The 24,387-nt window shown below is 32.8% G+C and overlaps 2 protein-coding genes across 2 annotated transcripts; one reads left to right on the top strand and one right to left on the bottom strand.

The window, feature by feature from the left end:
* Nucleotides 1-1,568: 1,568 nt before the first annotated feature.
* Nucleotides 1,569-5,845, bottom strand: LOC131642425 (probable pectate lyase 18). Its single transcript, XM_058912671.1, has 4 exons — nt 5,490-5,845; nt 4,521-5,415; nt 4,072-4,277; nt 1,569-1,934 (listed from the first exon to the last, which is right to left on the bottom strand). The coding sequence occupies exons 1-4, from the start codon at nt 5,630-5,632 to the stop codon at nt 1,682-1,684; spliced, it is 1,497 nt and encodes a 498-aa protein (XP_058768654.1). The 5' UTR covers nt 5,633-5,845; the 3' UTR covers nt 1,569-1,681.
* A 6,223-nt stretch (nt 5,846-12,068) lies between these two features.
* Nucleotides 12,069-19,672, top strand: LOC131646112 (uncharacterized). The gene is made up of 8 exons (XM_058916262.1): nt 12,069-12,330; nt 12,415-12,633; nt 12,787-12,880; nt 12,981-13,077; nt 18,628-18,686; nt 18,799-18,919; nt 19,121-19,291; nt 19,520-19,672. Exons 1-8 carry the CDS (start codon nt 12,069-12,071, stop codon nt 19,670-19,672), a joined length of 1,176 nt encoding a protein of 391 aa, XP_058772245.1.
* The last annotated feature ends 4,715 nt before the right edge of the window (nt 19,673-24,387 follow it).

The raw sequence follows: 24,387 nt of genomic DNA, 5'->3' as shown, positions 1-24,387 counted from the left end.
GTTGTCACACCCGCAAAATCATTGACAGGTCGAGGAACTCTTAGCAATTGATTTCGGTGTGGATGCCATCTAAAATCGTGATAAATTTTTGTGTCCGACACTTTGGACTCATCATCTGCCACAGTAATCCCAAACAAAGTTTGCCACATTTCTTTTGAAAACTCATACTCTTCCCCTCCTATACAAAACGTAACCTCTGTGTTACGCCGACGGTGCAAACCGACATAAAACACGCGCACAAAATCTTAGTTGTACTCTTGTGAGAGCTAAACAAAGTGGTTGATGCGTTGAAAGTTGACACATTCAGCAACTAGCGAAAGGTGCATTTCATTCACCATACTAAACTTGTAGACATGTTGCTTCACAACAATCCTCTCCATACATTTTTCTTCAAAGAACTCAAGTGATTCATCACAAATCAGAGAAAAAGGAGTAACCACAGTGTTTGATGAAGAACCGACCTTCTTCTTATCCTTAGCGTCACCCCTGTTTCTTTTGGATCTTGATGCCATAGCTAGACTTTGAGTTATTGGCTGGGACAACAAGTGTTTGACATAATGTCCAAGATAAGAGATGTAGAGTTTGAGAGATGTGTGACTTCTAAGTAGTCATCTCATATGACTCCTATGTACAAAATTTGTACATAGGCACCACCCCACCCTAAACCCTAGCTGGGCTTCTACTTATGTGTCATCTGAGGTAGCGCCAACCCTAAAAAATTACAATATAGCGTCCTGGGGGTGGTGCCAAGTGCCAACCCTAAAAAATTTGCACTACGACGCCATGGGGTGGTGTCTATGTGTAGGGTTCCCCCAAACATGGTTATCTAAGTAAATTTTTTGAAAAATATTTTTTTTTAAAAACATAGTTATTGATATTTTTTTCAAAATATTGGGTATCATACTAGACATATTATAAAGGATTTATTAATGATGTGAATAAGCTATTCAATAAATTAAGATCTTAAAAATGACAGCTCTGCAAGGATTATATCTTTCTCAAAATTACTCAGTTTCGTTTGGATTTTAAAATTCATAACAATAACAAAAAGTCGTTTGGATTTTAGAATTCACCAGAAAAATAAACAAACCTTATATGTACGATTAAACTCTGTTTGATAAGACACAATTTTGTACTTATGACTTATAAACTCATATGATAATTTAGACTTGTTTGATAACGGTCTTTTCATCTTGAACTTATAACTATTTCAAATAGTGTTTTAACTTATAGCTTCTTTTTTTTCTTTTTTACCAGTCAACCACTATTTTTACCAGAGACCCTAAATCATTCATCAGTAATATATGTATAATACAAAACACTTTTTAAGTTTTACTTTGAAATTCCATAACCACCATTGGGCATCTACTTGCAAGAGGCTATAAAAGTCAAGCATGAATAACCAAATAATAGAGTTAAATATTATATGGTGATAAGAAAGTGTGTGTATGAGTCGGATTAAAAGATGACACAAATATACCTACAAATGTTTTATATAAAAGTTAGATTAGAAAAGAAACTTTGGCTACTTTACTAAATTCTAATAGCTGTGCATAACTAACGAAATATGATTTCTAATTTCTAAACTGTAAAATAAATGACAGTAACTTTAATCTTTGTTTCCCTTTGATAATTTTTCTTTTGATCAAAGGAATTGTTTTCCCACCCCAATTGTGAGAGATCATAATAATGATAATAGAATATCATAGTTGGTGATAATGTCCAAATTGAAAATAATTAAAAGAGACAATAAAGTTGAAACAAATACAATTGATGAGTATGGTGCTGATGGTGCTGCTTGGCTGCTACTGCCTTTGAATATCATACCAAAGAAGTCTCCACCGTCACTGCTGGGTCCCTCATTGTAGCCCTTGCTGGTGGCTCCAGTCGTGGTCCCGGCGCCGTTGAAACCGGGATATATATCTCCATTGTCCCTGATTATTAATAATTCATTCATAATAAGACTCAATGAAAAGTACCTTAACTTTTGTTAGGTAGACATGGGAATTTATTCTTAAAAAAACACTAATAATGATGAAAACGTTGAGCTAACAGAAGAAAAATAAAAGAGTAGTATTTGTGGTTTATTCATAGTAGCTTCATCTTGAAGGAAAGCCCAAAAAACTTTAATGATGAAGTAATTTGTTGATGGAGACTTAATTGCATTTACTATTTAAAGATCCATCAATAGCAATATAAATTGAGTAGGAAAAAGTTAGTGGGTCTCAAACGTAAGAAATACAAGCCTTTTGGCAATGTAATCAGTATATGAGTCAAAAACATACATGGGTGTGACTAGATTTCAATAAATTTAGGCAAATAAGTCAAATAAGAAATAAATTTATTTGGGTAGTAGTTTGAAATCTTATAGATTAATAGGACTTGAATTCTTAGCAGCTAGAAGATCCATTTTTAAAAGATGAGAACATGTATACTCAAAAGTTGGTTTTATGATGCAGTCGATTAGATAAAGAAACAATAGACTCATTGGTTGCTAGAAAGGGCGGCAAATGGGTGCGGTCTGTCGGACATGTTTGTTTCACCCGCATTTTTTGCGGAACGGATAAGCGTTTTAGGCCCGCACTCTCAAATGTCTTCAGCCCCATATCATATTTTTTGGATTTTTGCAGACACGGAGGAAGTTTTGCAACTTTAACCTTTAGCATATCCGCCCTACCCTCACTTTTTCACGGGGAAGACTAATATTTTAGGCACACTCTTTGATATGTCTGCCCATTTTGTTTTTGTTTTTTGAACTTTTGTGGAACAGGTCTAAACGACATAGGTTTGCCACCCCTAATCAGGTTAGGGTAGAGATCATGTAATTGTAAAGAGTGACTAATGAAGCAATAAAAGGTTAAGGGTGGGAGACAGTATAAGAAAGTAACAAGGGAAGAGGAGTCCCTTTCAAAATTCTGATTCAATAGCAACTTGGTGAGCTGTGTGACCAGTTAGTGTCGAATCAGACATGGGCCCAAGAGGAAAAGGGTGCTCAAAATATGTTATATTATGAAAGGTCCCACGCTTATTTGCTGGAAAGCAGATAAAAAGGGAATATAGCTCACTCATCTACCCATAATACCCTCCAAAACATCTGATCTAACGTAAGCACAGGTCTTTATCACTCTACCCTGGATACCTAGTTTTTTTCAACCTATACTACAACCCTGTTTACACATTATTCAAATCTTTTCTGAGAGCGCTCATAATAAGATTTGGATTTTCTAACATTGGATTTATATGATTTTTCAATCTATCACAAGAACTTGTTCAACGCACAAAGTAGTAGGTCTTTTTCTCCCAACCAATTTTCTCAACGTCTTCAAGAGTAAACAAAGTTTTTACCTTTCGAAATCAACTCACTCCCCACACAAACAAAAGGGTTTTATCTCATACATGCTCAACTTTTTAATACAGACAAATGTGTCTGTTGGGCCCATGAGCAAGAGATTCCCAATTGCTTCATGATCACGTGCATAGGCAAAAAAAAAGTCCCACTTTTCTCTGATTCACTAAATTATTAAAATTGGTAGTAGTACATTTTTTTACAAATCCCAACCTTGTTTTACTCCATCATTACAATAATTCTACCTCAAAAAGTGAATTTAGCTTAAACCCATGTTTAGGAAACAAGAAGACAGTGAAATAAAAGTGGAAGCACGTTAAAATAACAATATTCCTCACACCTTTTCACAGTACACTACTCATCAACAAGTTGTGTTTAGTTGTTCTCGTGCTGTACCGCGTCCCTCAACTAACAACAACATGTGTTTTTCTTTTTTATAAAACACAACAGAAAAAAAAAGTTGTGGGACCATGTAATCAGAGAGAAGGACATTCCCGTAAATTAATCATATACCGAAAAGACGATAGTAACCTTTTTCATCCTAAGATATTATTAAACTGAAAAGACGATACTAACCTTTTTAAATTGCCAGTTAATAAGACAGGTAATGTCCGTTGTTAGAGCATTCTATTCCGCATTTAAATTACTAATACTTTATTTAATTTAAACTATAAAAAACTAAATAGATTAAAAAAAAATGCTAATGAGTGTGCTTAGAGGTGTACCTGGGATCACCGAATACACCGGAGTACATGGTGAGCTGATCGATTTGCACGACGGGCTTAGGCTGCACACTCGATGCCTCCGCGTATTGTGCACTCATTCCCCCGCCGGACGGCACAAAGAACGCTCCATTTACCATAATGTCCCCTTCCGTCCTCCAATTCCAATCACTCCACTCTTTATCATCCGTCTCCACGCGCTTCGTCACCTGAAAAAAAACTAACTATTAGAATAGCATTTTCATTTCACGCGCCACCCTTGCGAGTAAAACTTAACACCAAAACTAGCATATATTCGTTCCAGACATGGGTCAAATAACTAAACAACAAGATATCTATTACATTTCCAATAAAGTAAGATTAAAAGAACTAGAAAAAGTAAAAAAGCATTCAATTCAAAAAGGGTAAAATAGAAAATTCGCCCCTGTTACAACCATTCACCACCGTCGTACCTCTTTTGCGTTTGGATCGGAGGGAGCCGTGTAACGGTTACCCTGGCTGTTGATAGTAGGGTTCGCACTACCGCCGATAGCATACATTTCCCACTGTGTAAAATCGTTGTTAACAACGTGTATATAACCGAGTCTACACCGTGGCATTCTCTGAACAAGTCCTTCTCCGAAGTGATTAAACGCAATCGTAACTTGCATTCCTCTATCAGGAGTGTACTTATCGTTGTGACCTAGAAGCATAACTTCATCGTGATGAGCAAAATGGTTGTTCGAAATCGTTATAGCAGTGGACCCCATTATAGCATCGATTAAGCCGTCGGTACAGTAAGACAACGAGCAATGATCGATCCAGATGTTTCTAGAACCGAAGATCGATATTCCGTCGCCGTCCGATATTCCTCGGAACCCTACATGCGTCGGACTCGCGCGTATGTTAGTGTTCCCGGAGGGTTTACAGTGATGAACATGGATGTTGTGGATGATAACATTAGAGATGTATTGGAGTGTGATGCAACCGTGGCCGGTGATTTGAACATTCGCGCCGCGGCCGTCGACGGTTTTGTAGCTGTTGAAGATAAGCTCGTGGCGGAGGTTTATCGTCATGTCGGCGGAGAAGATTATCCAGAGAGGTTCGTCTTGGATAACCGCGTGACGGAGTGTGCCTGGAACGGGATTCGCCGGGTCGGAGTCGGAGGAGTCTGTGACAACATAGATCTGACCGTTTTTACCTCCCATGGCAGCGCGTCCGAATCCGATTCCACATTCGGCTAACTTCTGCCGATTCGTCGCCCAGTTTGCGTCGCAGCGCCAGCAATCGTCCACCGGGTTTCCAGTTAAACAACCTCCTTGCGTTTTTCCGAGAAGTTCTCTTCTAAAAAGTGACACATTGATTTTCCTGCAATAAAAAAGTATAGGTTGAGAATTTGCTTAAGAATGAATAAATGTAAGTTTGAATTTGAGTTAACTTACTGTTGAAGTTCATGAACCACAGCTTCAGGGTAAGGATGTTGGTGGGGTAAGGTGAGATTTGAATTGGTTTTAGTAGCTTTGATTTGGGTTGAGAAAGAACTCAAGAGACATATTAAAAGAATGCAGCTCATAGGAAGAAGCATTCTTCAACAACAACAATAATGACTTGTGTAAGAGAAGTTGTTGTTTTTGTTGTTGGGGGTATTGAGGTAAGTAAGTAAGCAAGTTAAGGAGAAAGAAATTGAAGGTTTTGTTAAGTCTCTTTTTCTTGTTTCCTTCAAATGTTTTTCTTTTCAATACACAACTACATTAACTTAAGAAGCTAAATTTTTGGGAATTGGGTTTGGGTTTTATAACATAATAAAGAAAACTAGGTTTGTTTATATTAATAATGGTTGCGGTAATTATTCTTAAATTTTAAAAAAATGATTTGCTTTATTAGTGGGGTTTTGAGGGGTTTTTATATTTTTGTTTATTTGAGAGACAAAAAATATAGGAAAAAAAAAAGAAAAGAAATTGAAAAATACATTCTTTGCCTAACTTGTGAGTCCTTTCTAAGCATTGCGGCTAAAAGATCAATGGTGGAGAAAGAGAAACAAAATTGGCTTATCCAAATAAATAGGTAATTTCTTTGTTGTTGCGTCAAAATTTGGTATTTTTTCTTTTATGGTATCGTATCTTAGTGTATATTAAGATTCTCTTATTCTCAACTTTTTTTAAAAGGCTTTTATGGGTTAATTCCTTTGTAGATTATAAATGGGAAAGAGATTTGGGTTAGATACTAATGAACACAAACGGATCTTGGAGTCAATTTATTGCACCAGAGATAGGATTTTGCATCAAAGATTTCCTTTTCATTGCTTATGAAGAAAAGTAACAAAAATACAAAGGAAAGAGGGAAAAATAAGTTTTTGTGTGGTTTCATGTGTATTTTAGTGTAAAAGTTTTCTTTCCGTAAATATAGACTTAAAAAACGTACGCGAAATTAGCAAAATATAAATTAGAAGTGAGTGGGTGCTACTTTATTCGTTATATATTCTTACCGATTTTTACTATTGACGTGTTAAGACCATTAGTATTAAACTTTTTCTGACAATATTTGTTTTGGGCAGACAATAACATTAGCTATTTGTTCTTGTCTACAATATAGCGATAGGGTTCTGCCTATGAGGAGTAGTATTAGTTTTAATATTTTATAATATTATTTATTAGTGTGATTTAATATTTTTATTATTATTTCATATGTTTTAAACATCATTTTTTAATTTTATAATATTAACTTTAATATATATGTTTTGTATCAAATATTATATTTCATCATAAATTTTAGAAATATTAATGTTTTTTGTCTACATCATACACTATATGGTTTTGCCTTTGGCTAATGATGGTACTTGGCTAAAGCCACCTAAAATTGTAATATAAAACTTTTGAAAATTGTGCAAAATCAAATATTATAGAATATCCTTTAATACTTTTTATGGAAATTGTTCATTTTAAATTTATTTTTTAACTTAAATCATATATTTATAATAGGATTAAGTATGTTTTTGGTCTCTATAAATATCTCAAATTTCATTTTTAGTTCCATTAAAAAAATGACATATTTTGGTCTGCATAAAGTTATTATGCACGTAGTTTTAGTCTCTATTGTTAAATCGATATGTATTTTTTAATGATTATTTTATTGAAATGTTTAGAATGTTATAAGAAATTCCTAAAAAAAAAAACTCAAAATTTGATTTTTAAGTCGAGATTTGCATTACTTTTATCATTATCTTTTGAAATTTAAAAAATTTATATTTAATTTTTCTCATCATAAAAAGTTCTATAATTTGATAAAGAAGTATCTTATAATACGCTAAACACGTATAAAAAAAATTATTCAAAAATTTAAAATTTTAAGGATCACTAAACAGTTTTCAAAATTTTAAAAAATAACATAAACTAAAACTGCATGCATAAAATATTTGTAGAGACTATAATATATAATTTTTTTAATAAAGACTAAAAATGAAATTTAAGATATTTATAGGGACAAAAAACATATAACTCTTTATAATAATACTATTGATATTAGTTTATTCAAATAATTTTTATTATTATTTCATATATTTTAAACACAATCATTAACTTTTAATATGTTACATGTTATATTTTGTATCTAGCCTATCAATTTATTATAATTTTATAATAATTATGTGTAAAATTAACATATTCAGTTTAACCATACAAAGTCTAATATCAAAATTATCCAACGTATATAATCAGCATATGTGAGGTTTAAGATATACTTTATGATCTTATAATTTTACTTCATTCATCTTAGACTTTGTAACTGACTTGCATAATCTTGTATGTACACCCACGTGCCACTATATTTGAGATCAACGCCACCGCGTTTGGAGTCCATCATTATCTATCAAACAGAATTCAGGTTTTAAGACGGAACAATGACACAGTGTGTGAAAGTTGACTTCTAATTTCCGCGAAATTCCACGATCAAAGCTCATTTGTTCCAAAGCCAAATCGTGAAGAAATTGTATCCAAAGTTCATTATGTTCCTAACCTCGTGTTAGAGAACTCTTCCTCCAAGCCTTCTGATCCAGATATCCATCTCGATGAATGTAATTAGGAAGATTGAGAAGGAAACATTGTGATAGCTAGGGACAACCCCCTCGTTATCGCCGTACAATCATATGCGAACCCACGATGTCGATTATCAAAAGGACGCATGCCAATCCTCTCAACATGCAAAATAAGTATTTCTCAAGACTCCTCAAAAATTAAATAAGTAAATATTTTGTCTAAAGAAATGATGTACGCACAAATAATATTATAGTCCACGGCAATATGACATATATTGTCTTTGCGAAACAGGACCGTACTAGGCAAAATGCACTTACGTGCAGCTGACACACCCTCTTCTTAGGAACTAGCCACTCCAAGAGGGTGGTCGGTGTAGCCCAAGAGACGTCTACCCCGAACTAGGATAAAAATATAGGGGTAATGACAGGAAACCCACCCTTGGTCAGAGACCGTTCCTAGTGACGTTGAAGACTTATATTAGCTCCCCTCGATTAGGACATGTAATGACAAGCTTGCTATTTACACTAGTTCCCTTCGACTGGGACGGGTAATTAATTTGAAATGAGTGGAAAAATGGTCATTTTTGTAATTTTAAATGTATTCATATCTTTAGCAGCTACCCACTAAAATGCTTTAATAAAACTATTTTTCTTCAATTTTAATATTATATTACTTTTACAAAAATGGTTGCACACCTTGTTAGGCAACCACTAATTTCACTTAAATTAAACAAAATTTGTATCATTCAATTTACAAATGATTTTTCTGATACACATGCTTATAGCCGACATTATAAAAAAAATGTTAATTTATTTTGTGATTTTGAAACCGACAGTAGTTTTTACATTTTTAAATTCTTATTGGTGGGAACGACCTGATATTTTATACACCTAATTTAATATATTATATTTTTAGCATACCCGTAAATTAATATTAATGTTATTTATTAATCAAAGTGTATATTTCATTCAGTAATGCTATTTATTTTGTTAAAATGACATCTTCAAAAATAATCAGTTTAGACTGGAATAAATAATTTTTTTTCTTTTTTAATTTACATAGATAAATTTGAATAAAAACATTTTTTTCATCCAAATAAGTAAAAACGGACGGGAATAATTTTTATTAATCAGTGTAGATAAAGAAACTTCATGATATTTTTGCTTGGGCTCAATATTTATAAGGCCCAATTTGTATGAAACCAAAGATATTGTATTCTTTTAAGGATGATTTTCTCATGTATATTCATATTTAAATTTGACACCCCTTCAATTTTTCATAATATTTGAAATTTTTTTGTCAAATTTTTATAAACAATAACGCAAGAAAAATTCTGTAAGCAAATGAAAAATTCAGTAAAAAATGAAAAATCCGATAGTCTTTTTAAAAAACTAGTAATATACCCGTGCGTCCTCACGGGTAAAAGTTATTTAGTAGTGTAAAAGTATACTGTAAATTGAAAGTTATATTTATATATATTTAGTTGCAAATTGAAAATAAGAATTCCGTGTCTCAAATAAAAGTAATTGTTAATTAAAAAAAAAGTCTTTTGCTGATAATGCCCCGTGAGAAATATAAAAATTTTGACATTTGAAAATAAGAATTTTGTGTTTTAAATAAAGGCAAATGTTTATTAAAATAAAATATGTATTTTGCTGACAGTGGCCCGTGAGAAAAAAGAAAATATTTTGACATTTGAAAATATAAATTTTATGTCTCAAATAAAGATATATGTTAATTATAATAAAATAGGTGTGAGAAAAAGAAAAATTTAACTGACAATGGTTCATGAGAAAAAGAGAATTTTTGATATTTTAAAATAAAAATTTCGTGTAAATTTTAAAAATATATTAATTAATATTTTTAATAATAATAAATAAATATAAATGATTTTATATAGTGTAAAATCTATTTAAATACAAATATAAATTTAAAATGAATAATAATAATAATTTAAACTCAACTGTATTGAACGATGTTATATAAAAAAAAGAATTTGTACGATAAAGAAAGAAAAAAAAAGGAAAATTTTAATGTTTGAAAAAAAAAATTATTGTGAAATTCAAACCACAATGGTTTTATTAAAGTGGTTTTATTGAAGAGAGAGATAAAAGTTATTTAGAAGTGAAGTGTGTTGAAATGAGATGGTGGTTTGTCCATTGGTTTATTACACGTGGCAACATCAGAAATGATGGGAAGGTTGGAAAAATAGGTTGATTATGAATAGACCATTTTAACCTTTATCCTTTGTAAATTTAAAAACTGAAAAAGGACATTTTAAAGAGTATGGTGATATCTTCTATTAATGGCTAGACTAGATAGTTGATTTGATATAATTTTTTTTTATAGAGTGGTATCCTTCCTTCCGTGCCGACTAATCCACCCGAAGGGAGTTTTTTAGGCTCCCCCGCGTAGCCTCTGAAAGTTGGTCCTAGGCACCTTCGAACTCAGAACCTCAAGGGGAGCAAACCCTTGAGACCCAAGCATCCTCCCACTAGGCCAATGTTTATATCGTATTTTAATGCATGAAAAAATTACCATATATAAATAGTGAGGTGTTCATAAATCTATATTTATATTTATATAAGTATGAAACTATTATAATAATATATAAAAACAAAAGTATCTGAAAAGCAAAACTATTGAATCTTCTTGAATCTGTTCTTATTTCATAGTTAAATAAATCTTTTTACAAAATAACTCAATATTATTTTTTTGGCATTTATTACGGGCATTTATAACTCAACAATATTTTATTTTTTATTTATTTTTATATTGAATCAAATTTACATTGCAAAACACTAATATAGTAGAAACTCTTTAAATTAATAATGTCAGGACCGGAGAAATTTATTAATTTAGAGAGCTATTAATTTATCGATAAATTAATAATTATTAATTTAAAGAGTTTTTAAGTAATTATACTACACATACCAAACAAAAAGGCAAATTAGTCTATGCCTCTTAGAATTACGTTGCAGAACCTTGGGACTCAACGTAAATTAGTAACTACTATGTTCATATGCTATTGGATGCAATAAGAAAAGTTAGAGATGAGCTCCAAATGGACTTGAACTTTAAAGTGAAACAGACAACTATTGAATTATATTTCAATAGAGTGTAATATATATTTTTTTCAGTTTCTATGAATTATTAATTTATGATTTTCTTGGGACCGAAAATTATAAAGGGATCTCCCGAAAAATTATTTATTATTTTATCGAGTTTTTCAATTTTTTACATTGGCCCAAGTCGGGACCAGACAAATTTATTATTTTAGAGAGTTTATTAATTTACCGAGTATTAATTTAAAGAGTTTCTACTGTAAATGACAAATTATAACGTTTGGAATACACAAAATTAGGTCTGCTTTTGGATTGATAGGTTATATGAGTGGCTACGTTCTTTGAAAACATAAACTCCTCCACTATCAATTGTTACAATAGCTGCATACCTTTCAAATTTCTAAAACTTTCTCTTAATTTTTATATCTACTCACCCAATGGAATTCCACTTTTCAGTATTTCTTTCTCCATTCCAATTCTTATGCGCTTCTGCTTTTCAAAAAGTGTGAATATTTGTGTTTCTCCATCTCAATTCACCCGTGTATCTGTTCTTCATCTCACTCCATTTATTTGTTCTTTCAATTTTTTTGTATATCTGTATATTTGTTTCTCCATCTCATTCCATCGGTTTTGATTTTTATTTGAAATCTGTTATATTATTGTAGCATTTTAAACTGAAGAATGGCTCGCCCAATCGATTCAGTGAAGGACATCAATGAGTCTAAGGATTTGTGGAAGATAGCACTTAGGTGTAAGCATATATGGTATGTGATAAGTTCTTCAAACAAAGAACACATAGAGATGGTTTTGGTTGATTCAAAGGTAGTGCAAAGTAACCAATATCTATTGTCTGTCTGTTAAATGATATGTCTAGCCTTAACTGATTAACTATTAATTAATTTTTTTTGTTTTTTTGAAACGTGATATGATTCAAGTCATTGTCCCTACTTATTTGGTTTCCAAATTCAAGTCTGAAATTGCATCTGGTAGCTCTTATATCATGCAAAATTTCAAAGTTAGGAAAAATGATTTCTCTTTTAAGTCAACCAATCATTCTTACAAATTTGTTTTCTGTGGATCAACTTCTGTTAAGAAAACAGACCTTTCTAACATCCCTGTTTGCTTCCTTAACATTCTTGGATTGGATTCCATAGTTGAAGGAAGGTTTCAGTCTAATGTTTTAGTTGGTAAGTTGATTATGTTACCAATAACTGTGAATGTTTGGTGCATTTTATATAATCTTATTAACTGGATGATTTTGTGTTTGTTAGATATTATTGGAGGAGTTACTGAGATCTCTCAATCACAAGTAAATGGTGACAACAACAAGAACAGGGTTGTTTTTACAATTGTTAATAGCAACAAATTTGTTGTACAATGTACTCTGTGGGGACAACTTGTGGTTCAGCTATATGAATATTATAAGAATAATAACGAAGATTCCAACATTGTGATTGTACTAATAAATGCAAGGGTTAAAGAGGCTCAAAGTTTTTCTGTTTTAAATTTGTAATCGAAATTATGTGTTGTTTGTTTGAAATAAATAAAAGATTAATATAGTTAAGGTTTTTTGTTACCATCGCTTGATTCACTTTCTTCTCTGTCTTATGTATTAATTTGGCCTAATAAATCTATTTCTGCAGGAGGGTTTCCTGTGAGTGTTTCCAACACCTGGAACGGAACAAAGTTGTTGATTAATGACCTTCGTTTTGATGAAGTTAAGAATCTAAAAGAAAGGTAGGAAAGCCTTCCTCTTATATTACTGTAAATATTTTTGGGATTGCATTCAAATTTATTCCTAACTTGATGCAAAAAATTTCGGTTTGACATATTATAGACTTGGTGTTGATTTTCCGTTGTTATCATCTTCAAGCCTGCAAGTTGAAGCAACACAAAACTCATACTATTCTGACTATGACAAATTTGTTTGGAAAGTGAAATAATGAGTCTCTTTGAAATAGCAAATCTGCAACATGTAAGGAAGTTTGAGTATTATCTTTACGTTATTCTTATTGTCATACTCTAATTTTTGACCCCCCTGAGATGTCACATCTCTAGACATTTCATTAACTCAAGACAAGTACCCAGAGCAGTCATTTGTTTGTCTAGTACTCAATCGAGGATGTGCAAGAACAAAGAAGCTCAGGAAAATGATCAATCAATAATAAAATGACCTCTAATAAAATCATAGGACTCAAATGATTCATTTGATTCACCTATGTTGATTAGACACCAGTCATCAGGACTCAGGTTTGCTCAGGTCACCAGAATAGGGTTTTGAACCCATCAAGGACTAAAATCAGGGGCCACATTTGGGAAACCCTAAAAAGCTCCAGGATATCACACAAAGGGTTCAATTACCTTCAAATGATCCCTATGACAATATCCACTGGGCATTGTACCTCAATTCAAGATTTACAGTCATCAATTTCATTTGGTCTACAATTAGGGTTTTAGACCTAATTCACCTGGACAGTTAACTTTTAATCAGGACATGGATCCACAACTAAAAACATGGTTCAAGAACTTCTATTACCTAAATATAATCCATTCATACCATTCATTTGAGGAGGAGAGCTTGATTCATCACAAAAGTCCAAGATTTCACTTCATTTGGAAAAAGTCAACTGTACAAGATCACCTTTGACTTTTAGGGTTTTGAGTCAAACCATGACTTTTAAGGATCAATATGTGATTATTGAAGTCATTTGACCAAGGAAAATCAAGAAAATCCATCAAAGATCAAAAAGTCAACAAAAAGTCAAACTAGTGCATTTTGACCTAGTTCATAGATCTCAAAATTTCACCTACACAACTCAAAAAACTTCCAACATGAAAATTGTAGATCTCACAAAATAAAACAACTTCTCACATTAGAACTTTTTTCAAGAGATCAATCATTTAAGAGATATGAGCTTTGGAAGTTATAGGTCATAAAAAACTTAGAAAAATTCTAAGTATTTTTAACCTAGTTTTCTTCAAACTTTAGGCCCATTTTACACAATTTTCCCAAATAATTTTGAAGAAACTCCAAACTAATGAATTGAAGTATATGTTAAGGGCTTTCCAAATTGTGCTCAAACTTCTCCAAATTCATTTTGAGCTAGGAGTTATGATTTTTCAAAGTTGGGCTCATGAAGTAAAATTATAGGTCATGTACAAAATTGAAACTTTGCAAATTTGTGCAAATGGCTTCACCAACTGATGCTACATGACCCATAACATATCAGTAGAGATTCCATACATTCATTTTCACCATGGCATAAGGATTAAATAATATTCCCAAAAGAAGAACATGTGATTATGTAATGATTACATTTGGGAAATTTATGGCCAAGTGGTGAATCATCAAAGGCATCTCTTCCCAACCAATTAGAACTCTCCTCTGCATCAGAAATTTTCCCCAAGATCATAAGAGATTAATGGATAGGAAGCTAGCCCGAGTTTGCCATCATTACATTTGCAAGATTCCTTGAATTTCTTCATGGCCAAGAAACCAAAACTACCTCACTAAGCAAGCTCACTCCCTTCAATCTGTACATAGATTTTGCCTATAAATACAAGTGCCCTCCTCAGTATTAGACACACCAAAGCAACTCCAATTCTTGCTTTCTCCTTCTCCCTCTAACACTTAGGTTTTTCAGAGGTTCTTTGGCAAGAAGACTCGGGTTCTTCAAACCAGAGTTCTTCCTTTGAAACTAAGTGTTCAAACCTCTCAAGGGGGTTCATTAGAAGTGATCCAAACACCTGGAACACTTCTGTAAGTGCAAGAACATCATCTTCACTTTCAATTTGGAGCAAGCTATCAGACACATTCCTTAGGGTGTAGTGAAGCTATCCAGATGGTCGCAGCTCATCTGTAAGTGCAGAATCACTGATCTCCATGTTCACTTGAAGCTAAAATAGAAGGAGTCGAGCAGAGCATTTCAGAAGTTTCCAAAGTAATTCAAGTGCCCAGATAGCATCAACAAGGTCCCAGGAAGCTTTTGCAATCATCCATTCATAGCCAGAAGCTCTCCACCATCACCACGACCTTCAGTTTCAGAGGTAATTTTTTGAACTTCACCTATTTAATTCGTGTACTTTTTGTGTTAAAACTCAATACCATTTCATTCAGCATCATCAGAGGATTAAAAACCCTCTACCATCATCTATTTATCTTTCACATAGTCATTTAATTTGATTTTCAAATTTTAGGGTTCTTCACGTATCTTTGATAATTCAGTAGCTATAGTCAATTATAATTTGTGATAGTTACATATTTGAATTCGTGAGAGAAATTAGAGCAAGTTTGATGTTGACATCATCTGATTTGGTTGAGAAATGACAGGAATTTCAAATTCATGGAAGCTTGAGGTTGAAGACGAAGATGGTGTTTGGCGCGCCATTTTCAAACATTCATGGATAAGTTTAAAATATATTTATTACAAGGTATTCATATAACGAATACATCGTTATAGCCCAGTTGGTAAAGAGAGTTTGTGTGTTGCGCGTGCCCAAGGTCTGGGGTTCGAATCCCCCTCGCCCCAAACCTTTTGATTTTATTTTCTTTTTTGCTCTATACACTTGACAACACACATATTGCAATAGAATCACCTCTATGACACCAAACGCGCGTTGGCTGATTGGTGTGTGTTTTGAGTGCTGGCTTCAAGGGCGTGGGTTCAAACCATGGTGAGGCCAAAACATTATTTTTACTACTTTTCCTCTTCATTTTATTTTATAACTTCACACAATTAATTAACCAATCAAATTAAATCATTTCTCCTTGATTTTTCACACACTTCTCATTTAACATGTCTATTTTGAGAATATCCAAAAAAATCACAAAAAATATATTATTTTAATATATTTTAATTAGGGTTAAAATCATATGTTTTAAGTATGTTTTAATACTTTAAAATATAGTTTTCTCTTGATTTTCAAAACCTAATTTCTTGTACATATTTTTGTGATAAAACCCTAATCATTTAGGTCTTAATTAGGTATAGACTTTGTCTTTACCCTAATTAAGTTGACTTTTGTCAATAATTCAAACTGTTTTCAAACACCGATTAAACAGACGACCAAGCTTTTCAGACAACAAAACCTTGTATCATTTTAAATCTCTTCAACTGTATTTTTCATAAACAGTAAATCATTTTCAATGGGCCTCTAATAGAGTGTAATACCCAACACCTTCTTCTTTTTCATAGTTTGTTTTTCAAAACTGTATTTACAAAATATCCTCATCTGTTTTCAAAACTTTCTTCTGGTATTTGAAGGGCATTATTCCCGGTGAAACTCTTCAGATACCTATGTGACCTAGTGTCCATCTTCACTTCTTCTGTTTTAAATAAAATATTCAACTGTTTACAATTAAACATTCCACTGTTGCCAATAAACAACTGAGCTACTGGTAAAGCTTTGTACATACATCTTTCAAAGGCCTCCACTCCATCCAGGTTAGGCTTTATAGCTTTCCATTTACTAGCTTTCATTTAAATTACTTTCAAATATATACTGTATATATATATATATATATATATATATATATATTGTTTAGAACTACGTTTGAGTACAACCTTAGGACAAATAAACTATATATATATATATATATATTATATGACTATGGCCTAGGATTGAGAATGTCTTCCCGGTGAAGGCTCTTTCCTAATTAGATTTCCTTAGTTTAAACCTCAAGATGAATTATTCCCGGTGAAACATCTTGAAACAACCTTAGAACAAAAATAGGGCACATCCACCCAAGAGGAATTATTCCCGGTGAAACCTCTTACCCATTTGCTTAGAGCCAAATAATTTCAAAACCACATAGCTTTCTCTTGTGCTATAACAAGGACCCTCGATTAGCCTCCTCTTGGGCTTACAATACAATGACCCACATGCTTCTTAAAAGCATATTCCCAACTTCCTCTTGAGCTTGTATACAAGGACCCATCAGGTTTCTTATAAACATAGGAACAAGTCTTTAGTCACCTTTTAGCCTACCCTGGTGAGATTCTTCTACTCTTCTAACCAGACTTTAAACAAGCTAAGAATGTCTCAATCTCAGAATTGAGTCCACCTTTTGGAATGACAGAAATGGACAGTCTCTGTCACCTTTATCTTCAAACTCCAATAATTTTCCTCCTTAGCAGAGTCTAGGTTCCACATCTGTCTATTTCCAGTCAGAGTCAGCCTTAATCTTGGGCTTTAAACAAGAAGTCTAAAACACTTAATCCAAATTCCCTGGAAAGGGTTAGCTTCCAACATTCAACTTTTAAAAGACAAAATATCCAGTAATCCAAATCCCCTGGAAAGGGCCAGCCTCCAAAAACAAATCATTCCTTCAAATCCAAATTCCCTGGAAAGGGTTAGCTTCCACCATCTTTCATTTAAAACTTCAAAACTCCCCAGTTGAGTCCCACCTAGGTCAGTCTCAGTCAATAAAAACCAATTCCCCGGTAGAGTCTACTTTAGGTCAATCATTCAAATAAATTCCCCAGTGAGGTCAATTTTCAAACCTGGGTCTTTCATTCATCAATCCCTACTTAATAAAAGCACAATCCTCAGAAGGGTCAACCTTAGTCTCCAAAACAACAGAGTAACCCTCAGTAGAGTCAAAAATCCCCTCTGAGTCAAAAGGTCCCACACTGGTAGATCTTTCCCCATTTTAAGAGTTAGCCACAACCTTGGGCTTTGTACAAGGCAGATATCCCCTTTAGATTCAAAAAGCCTACTCATAGGTGTTCCCCTATTCAGAGTCAGCCACAACCTTGGGCTTTGTACAAGGCAGATAATAGAGTGAGTCATTCCCCATCAAACAGCCACAACCTTGGGCTTTGTACAAGGCACAAAATAGAGTCATCCATACTCAGTTTCCTCAGCAATCAGCCACAACCTTGGGCTTTGTACAAGGCACAAAAATAGAGTCTCCCTAGGAAGAGTCAGCCACAATTCTGGGCTATGTACAGAACACTAAATAAACCTTTCAATCTAAAAAATAAAATAAACACTCTCCAGCTAGAGTCCGCCTCAATTCTGGGCTTTGTACAGAACACAAATTTCCTCAGTTAAAAATTAAATTCCCAGTGGAGTCATCTCCCAGAGTCTTTTAAAAACCCTTTAAAAAAAGCCTCAAGCTTGGGCCTCATACGAACTTTTTAATTATCCTATGAAGAGGAAGGGGAAAAAGATCTCAAATAAACCCTAGGAGTTTGATAAGTGTGGGGATTCAGCTGGCTTGTATGAGGCCCAAGCTTGAGGCTTTTTTCGCTGGCTTGTATGAAAGATTTGATTTCAGCTGGCTTGTATGAGGCCCAAGCTGAAGGGTTTAGCGTGCCCTATGAATTTTATTTCATCCCACAACCGGGTGCTCATCTCCTTCCAAATTTCGCGTGAAGGGTTTAGCGTGCCGTCCTCCCAAGTGAAACAGGGAGGTAAAAAAAACAACACCACACTTATGTGACCATAAATTGACATTTCATTAATTGACAACTCTGTAGGAGATAACATGTGTGACTGTTGCTACTCTAGATAAATTTGAAGATGGGAAGATGGGCTGGTATTATGATGGTTGTGTAGAATGCACCAATAGTGTAACTGTGAAGGATGGAAAGCTGAAGTGTTATAAGGAACATATCAGCGCAAAACCTGTGCCACGGTAAATGTTTTAGGTATAAGCTTGGAGTATTGACTGTTGACGGTAAAGCCAAAGCGAAGTTCATCTTTTGGAACAACGAGTGTGTGAAGTTAATTGGAAAGTTTGCTCTTCAAATGAAAATGGATTTGGTAGAGGTTAGTAATGTGATATAATTCAATATATATATATATATATATATATATATATATATATATATATATATATATATATATATATATATATATATATATATATATATATATATATATATATATATATATATATATATACACACACACACACACACACACACATACGTAACTTTGTTTTCTGTATAATTGTGTGTATTTTTATAGGGAGGTGATTATGATCCACTCGAATTTCCTTACGGACTTGACTCAATACTGAAGAAGGAATTGGCAATTAGAGCTGTATTTCAGTCTAAGAATGGCCGACTTTCTGTCATTGGCTTCAAAGATGATGAAGATTCCCGTACGAAAATTAAGGACAGTTTCAAATTTGAGGAGGTAAACTTTGTATATTTCTTTTGGTGCATTTAGAGTTTTCTTAAACAGTACTAACATTGGTTGGTATTTTCAACACACTTCAAAGCTTCAAACACCTGGTCCTTTGTCCTAAGATGATATAATAAGTTGTTATGTGAGTATTGACTAAATTACTTATTTTTTTATTATAAACTTAATTTCCATATCCATGTTATAAACCTTATTGTTGGTTTTCCATTTCCATGGCAGGAACCCTTATCTGCATCTGCAGAATACGACCCGTCAATTAAAAATTTTGGGCTGACTCCGTCTAAAAGGTCTCTAACTGATGCAATGGAAGATGTTGGTAGTGTCCAACAATCATCAACCAAGTTGACCAAAGATGTTAAAAAGGAGAAATAATTAGCTTCAGAATTTTTAAATGATTAATTAGCCATAGCCTTTGATCAAAACAATTTTATTGTTGATATTTTTACTTGCTTTTTTGTTTCTCTGAATCCGGTACTAAGTTAGCTTCAGAATTTTAAATGATTAATTAACCTTAGCTTTTGATCAAAACAATTTTATTGTTGATGTTTTTACTTGCTTTTTTGTTACTTTGAATCTGGTACCAACACCTTGCTCTGAAATGTTGTTATCTTTGTCATGTTTACTACTCCTTATGATAATGCAACAGTGCTCTACTGCAGTATTCAAATGAAATTAATTCGGAACTGCAACTTATACTTATGTTTTATCAATTTGGAACTGCAACTTATTTTTTCAATACAAGAGAACAATGCATATTAGAAGAAAAAAATATTGCATACAATTTCCAAATTAGACTGAATTTGACATATCTGCTATTTAACACACTTTGGCATTAAAAAACACCACATGTATGAACAAATTAGACTGAATTTAAATACAGTTAAAGAAAACTACATGTAAAAGCACTTTGGCATATCTGTTTTTTTTAATTTTTAAATTAGACTGAATTTGGATACAGTTAAAAAACACTACATGCATGAACAAATAAATGTACTTTCTGTTTTTATCTAAAGTTAATATAATACATGTTATCACTAAAACTCTATCAAGTTTTTATTTCAATAAAAAATGAATATATGCTTTGTTATAAACATCTCTATAAACAGCCCCCAATCAACTATAACATGCAACATGAATAAATGTTTTGGTATAAACTCCTCACAAAACAACACCCAATCAACTTGGAATTATCAATTTTGGCATAAATATGTACTCATTAACAATCTATTACACATTCTTTTCAAATTAGACAATCTATAAACATACATTCATGTTAAACACACTTTGGCATTCTTTGTTATCTTAATTGCAAACACTACATGTATGAACAAATATTGGATAAGTTACTAAAAACTAATTATATTATCCAAATGGTATCCAAATGTTTCACACAAATACCACATTGCAGCTGTATTCTTAATAAACTCTCAAGTAACACTTTAATTTAATTTGAAACACTAAAGTGAGCAAAGTTAAGTGGAAAATATCAAGTTACATCATGTGCTGGCAATGTTGAATGGAGACTCCAAAGATAGTAAAACTTTTGTGAGTTTTTTTTGACAAATTTGGTTACTTATCAAAATTCATAACAGCTTATTCCTAATAGTCCAATCCAACTAAAGGGATTATTCAAAATCTTTCCATATTGTTTTATCGTTTAAAACTAATCCAAATTTAACTTCTAAAGTATTACCATTTTAAATTCTAAACTTGATGTAATGAAAGGCTAACTATAAACATATGCAGTATAAAGGGAAATACAGACAGAATTTTTGATTACCAAGTACCTTCATTATGAAGGTAAATTACATTATTTTGAACCAAGTTCTGAACTGCAAACTTAAACATTATAGATATCACCAACGACATTACATCACTAAAACAAAACATAAGTTTTGATTCACCCAACAGTAATATTAAACTAAATCCATAAGACATTGACATGTATAATCATAGTTTAAACAAAATACAACATTTGAATCATTTGAACCAACGAAGACATGGATAAATAAGTCTTTTAAACATTCTTCTGCGGGCGTCATCGGATGACCCTAACATACAAGATCTCATTTTCTGAATTATAGTTAAACACCAACCTATCTCAAACCATGAGTTTTTTTTTCTTTGAGAATGCATACCAACCATGCCCAACATACATCTCCAAGTATGGTTTATTTGATTTCAAGATCTGACAATCATAAAAAAACAAGTTGTCAAGGTCCGTCAATTGGCAAGTAGTGATGTCTGGTCTTAAAGCCTTCCTTATAACTCCTGAGGGAATTGTTGCATAACAATTTCGTATGGATAAAAATGTTAAGATGACTAAACATCTAAAATTTTAATGAATCAGAAAATTTAACATCAATACTGGTCAAAGCAGAAATCTTACCAAAACTTGATTTCCACGCTTCTGTGAACGAGTGATTTATTTTTCCTATGATATATCTTTCATGAGCCCTCCACCATTGTTATTCGCATGAGAAGATTGGTCAGCATCATGCTCCACTTTTACTTCCTTCAACACATCATCATGGTTCGCTAGAGAGGATTGCCCAACTTCATACTCCACTTTGACTTCCTTCATCACATCATCAGGTTTAGCTTTAGAGCACTAGCCAATAGCATGCCCAATTTTCACTTCCTTCATCACAGTATTGGTGTTGCCCTCGGAGTCCTCATCGTCCTTAGCAGTCATCCCTAATATTGCGTTGATTTCTTCAGTATCAAGAGACAAAAACCTGTGTTGAAAGATATTAACCACAAGAAAAAAATCTTTGAAGAAATCTGAGAGATATGTCTATGTAAAACGTGTCTGGCCTTTCAATTGCATGTTGTTGCTCTTACTATTCATTATTCACCCCATTTACTAATCCCATTTACGGTTTCCAATGTAAATATATAATGATTTGATTTTTCCCCATTAATTTGCTTTAGTGGTTTCAATGCTATAATTCGTTGACATTCATTGGTTGTTTCCAACAGGTTTTATTATATGAATGTATATGAAAATTTCAAGATATATTGCACAATGGACATTAATTGGTTCAATAGAGTATTGATGATGACCTATCGGTTAAACATCAACTTTAATATTCCCTCTTTTTTATATAGACATGCTTACTGTCATAAATATATAGAGTGTAATTACAGCTATCCCTTTGTAATAAAGGCTATACCATTGTGCATAATAGAGGCCATCCCTTTAATTGAACGAGGCATAATATAGTCATTTATGTATCTCAAAAAATTACTTGACATACACGATTTTCTGTAATCAATGGTTGATTTTATGATATCTTACATATATTTTTACCTGCAAGAAATATAAATCAGTATTCTACACTTCTATAACTGTTAATTAGATTGTTTGCAGGAAGTAGATGTGGTAAATTTTTCTCCAACTATTATGGAAACACAAATTTGCAACAACAACAAAATCGCAGCATTGGCAAGACGAAAAAGGAAACAACTTCGTATGAAAAAGATTGAAAAGAAGTAGAGTTGATGAGAACAGAATGAATTTTGAAGTTTGTTTTAGTAGGTACAATCATCCATCCATTGACAACATCAGAACACCACTGTCTAACATCACTTATTCAGTGATGAATGAAAGGAACCAAAATTTGAATGCACAACCAAGAGGGCATGTTATCTCATCAACACAAAGTAAGAACATGGATGTCAATGAGTTTCATGAGGATATTCATCATTATGCTTCTACACTGAAGTCTAATAGATCAACACCCAAAATTGGATCATGCAGCTCCAATTAAACATGTACTATTGATGTTATGTCCCTAAAACAGCTTGTTGCATCAGCACGGCAACGACCGAAATCAATTATTCAATAGAAGCCATCACAGACACGCAAACATGATGCTAACATTAGGAACAACACTTCTTCGTATCAGTTTCTCCATTCTTCTACCAGTCTCAATACAAACACACCTCTAATTGGTATAACTTTTATCCTTTCTTAATCATGTTGACAAGAATGTTAATGCACGGGTCAGTGGATCAGTCGTATCTTCCAGAAAATAATTGAATGTTGGTGCTATTCGATCTATGGGAGCCAATCTATTCAATACATTTTCAAATATTGATCATGGACGTGTGTCTTCATCCACAAGAAATTTACATCCTAACACAAATGTTAACATTGAAATCGATGAATCACTTGAAGATGGTACGTTAGATGAATCGCTTAGTGATAGTGAATGTAAATTCATAAACGAAAATCCTAACGATGACACAACATCAAGTCTTGATGATGAAGAATATATAGATCCCAATTTTACTCCGCAAAATCTAACCTATTCTGGTATGTATCATTCTTACACTTTATTTATTCATAGCACAAAATAACTATGGTTTGTTACTTGGAACAAATAAGATTCAATTGGCAGCCATGAAATAAGTAAACTTATAGTTACTTATGACTGTATTATTAAAAATAGTTACTTCCTTTATTTTCGTTTAATTCAAATAGGATACTCAGATATTAGTGATCCACTCATTGAATGCATACATTGTGGAGCACTTATTTGGTATCAAGAGAAGACAGACAAACGAAAATATAGTGTGGTACCCAAATTCCAATTATGTTGTTGAAATGGTAAAGTTGTGCTATCGCTTTTGAATGCACCACCACTATTACTCAAGCATCTATTGTTTGATAACAATGATACAAAATGTAGAAATTATCAGCAGTATTGCAGATTGTACAACATTATGTTTGCCTTTACGTCTCATGGGATAAATTTTGACAATAGATTCCAAGCGGGAAGAAGACCGCCAAACATTAGAATACATGGCCAGTCTTGCCATAGAATTGGGAAAATGATCCCTTTGGATGGACAATTACCAAAATTTGCCCAGCTTTATATTTACGACATTGAGAATGAGATTCAACATAGAATGCAAGGAATAGGGTAATGGCTCAATTCTTACTTTGCTTTATGACATTATTCAGTTTTTTCCTTTTTTTTACTGTTTATCTGATGCTTATGCATACTAATTGTTTTATTGTATATTACAATAACAATCCAAATGTTGATCCACAAACTGTTAGCATATTGAAACTTATG

This window comes from Vicia villosa, linkage group LG1, assembly GCF_029867415.1.
Source record: "Vicia villosa cultivar HV-30 ecotype Madison, WI linkage group LG1, Vvil1.0, whole genome shotgun sequence".
NCBI classification, from domain to species: domain Eukaryota; kingdom Viridiplantae; phylum Streptophyta; class Magnoliopsida; order Fabales; family Fabaceae; genus Vicia; species Vicia villosa.
Note: the sequence above shows the minus strand (reverse complement) of the source record. Positions and strands in the feature narration are given on the sequence as shown.

Bases quoted from the DNA above. Each gene is read 5' to 3' on its own strand.
- LOC131642425 (XM_058912671.1), bottom strand. From the start codon at position 5,632: ATGCTTCTTCCTATGAGCTGCATTCTTTTAATATGTCTCTTGAGTTCT. The intron at 5,416-5,489 runs GTAAGTTAACTC...TTTTTATTGCAG, and splicing joins GTGGTTCATGAACTTCAACA to GAAAATCAATGTGTCACTTT. The intron at 1,935-4,071 runs GTACACCTCTAA...ATTAATAATCAG, and splicing joins GGTGTATTCGGTGATCCCAG to GGACAATGGAGATATATATC.
- LOC131646112 (XM_058916262.1), top strand. From the start codon at position 12,069: ATGATTCAAGTCATTGTCCCTACTTATTTGGTTTCCAAATTCAAGTCT. The intron at 12,634-12,786 runs GTTTTTCTGTTT...CTATTTCTGCAG, and splicing joins AAGGGTTAAAGAGGCTCAAA to GAGGGTTTCCTGTGAGTGTT. The intron at 12,881-12,980 runs GTAGGAAAGCCT...GACATATTATAG, and splicing joins GTTAAGAATCTAAAAGAAAG to ACTTGGTGTTGATTTTCCGT.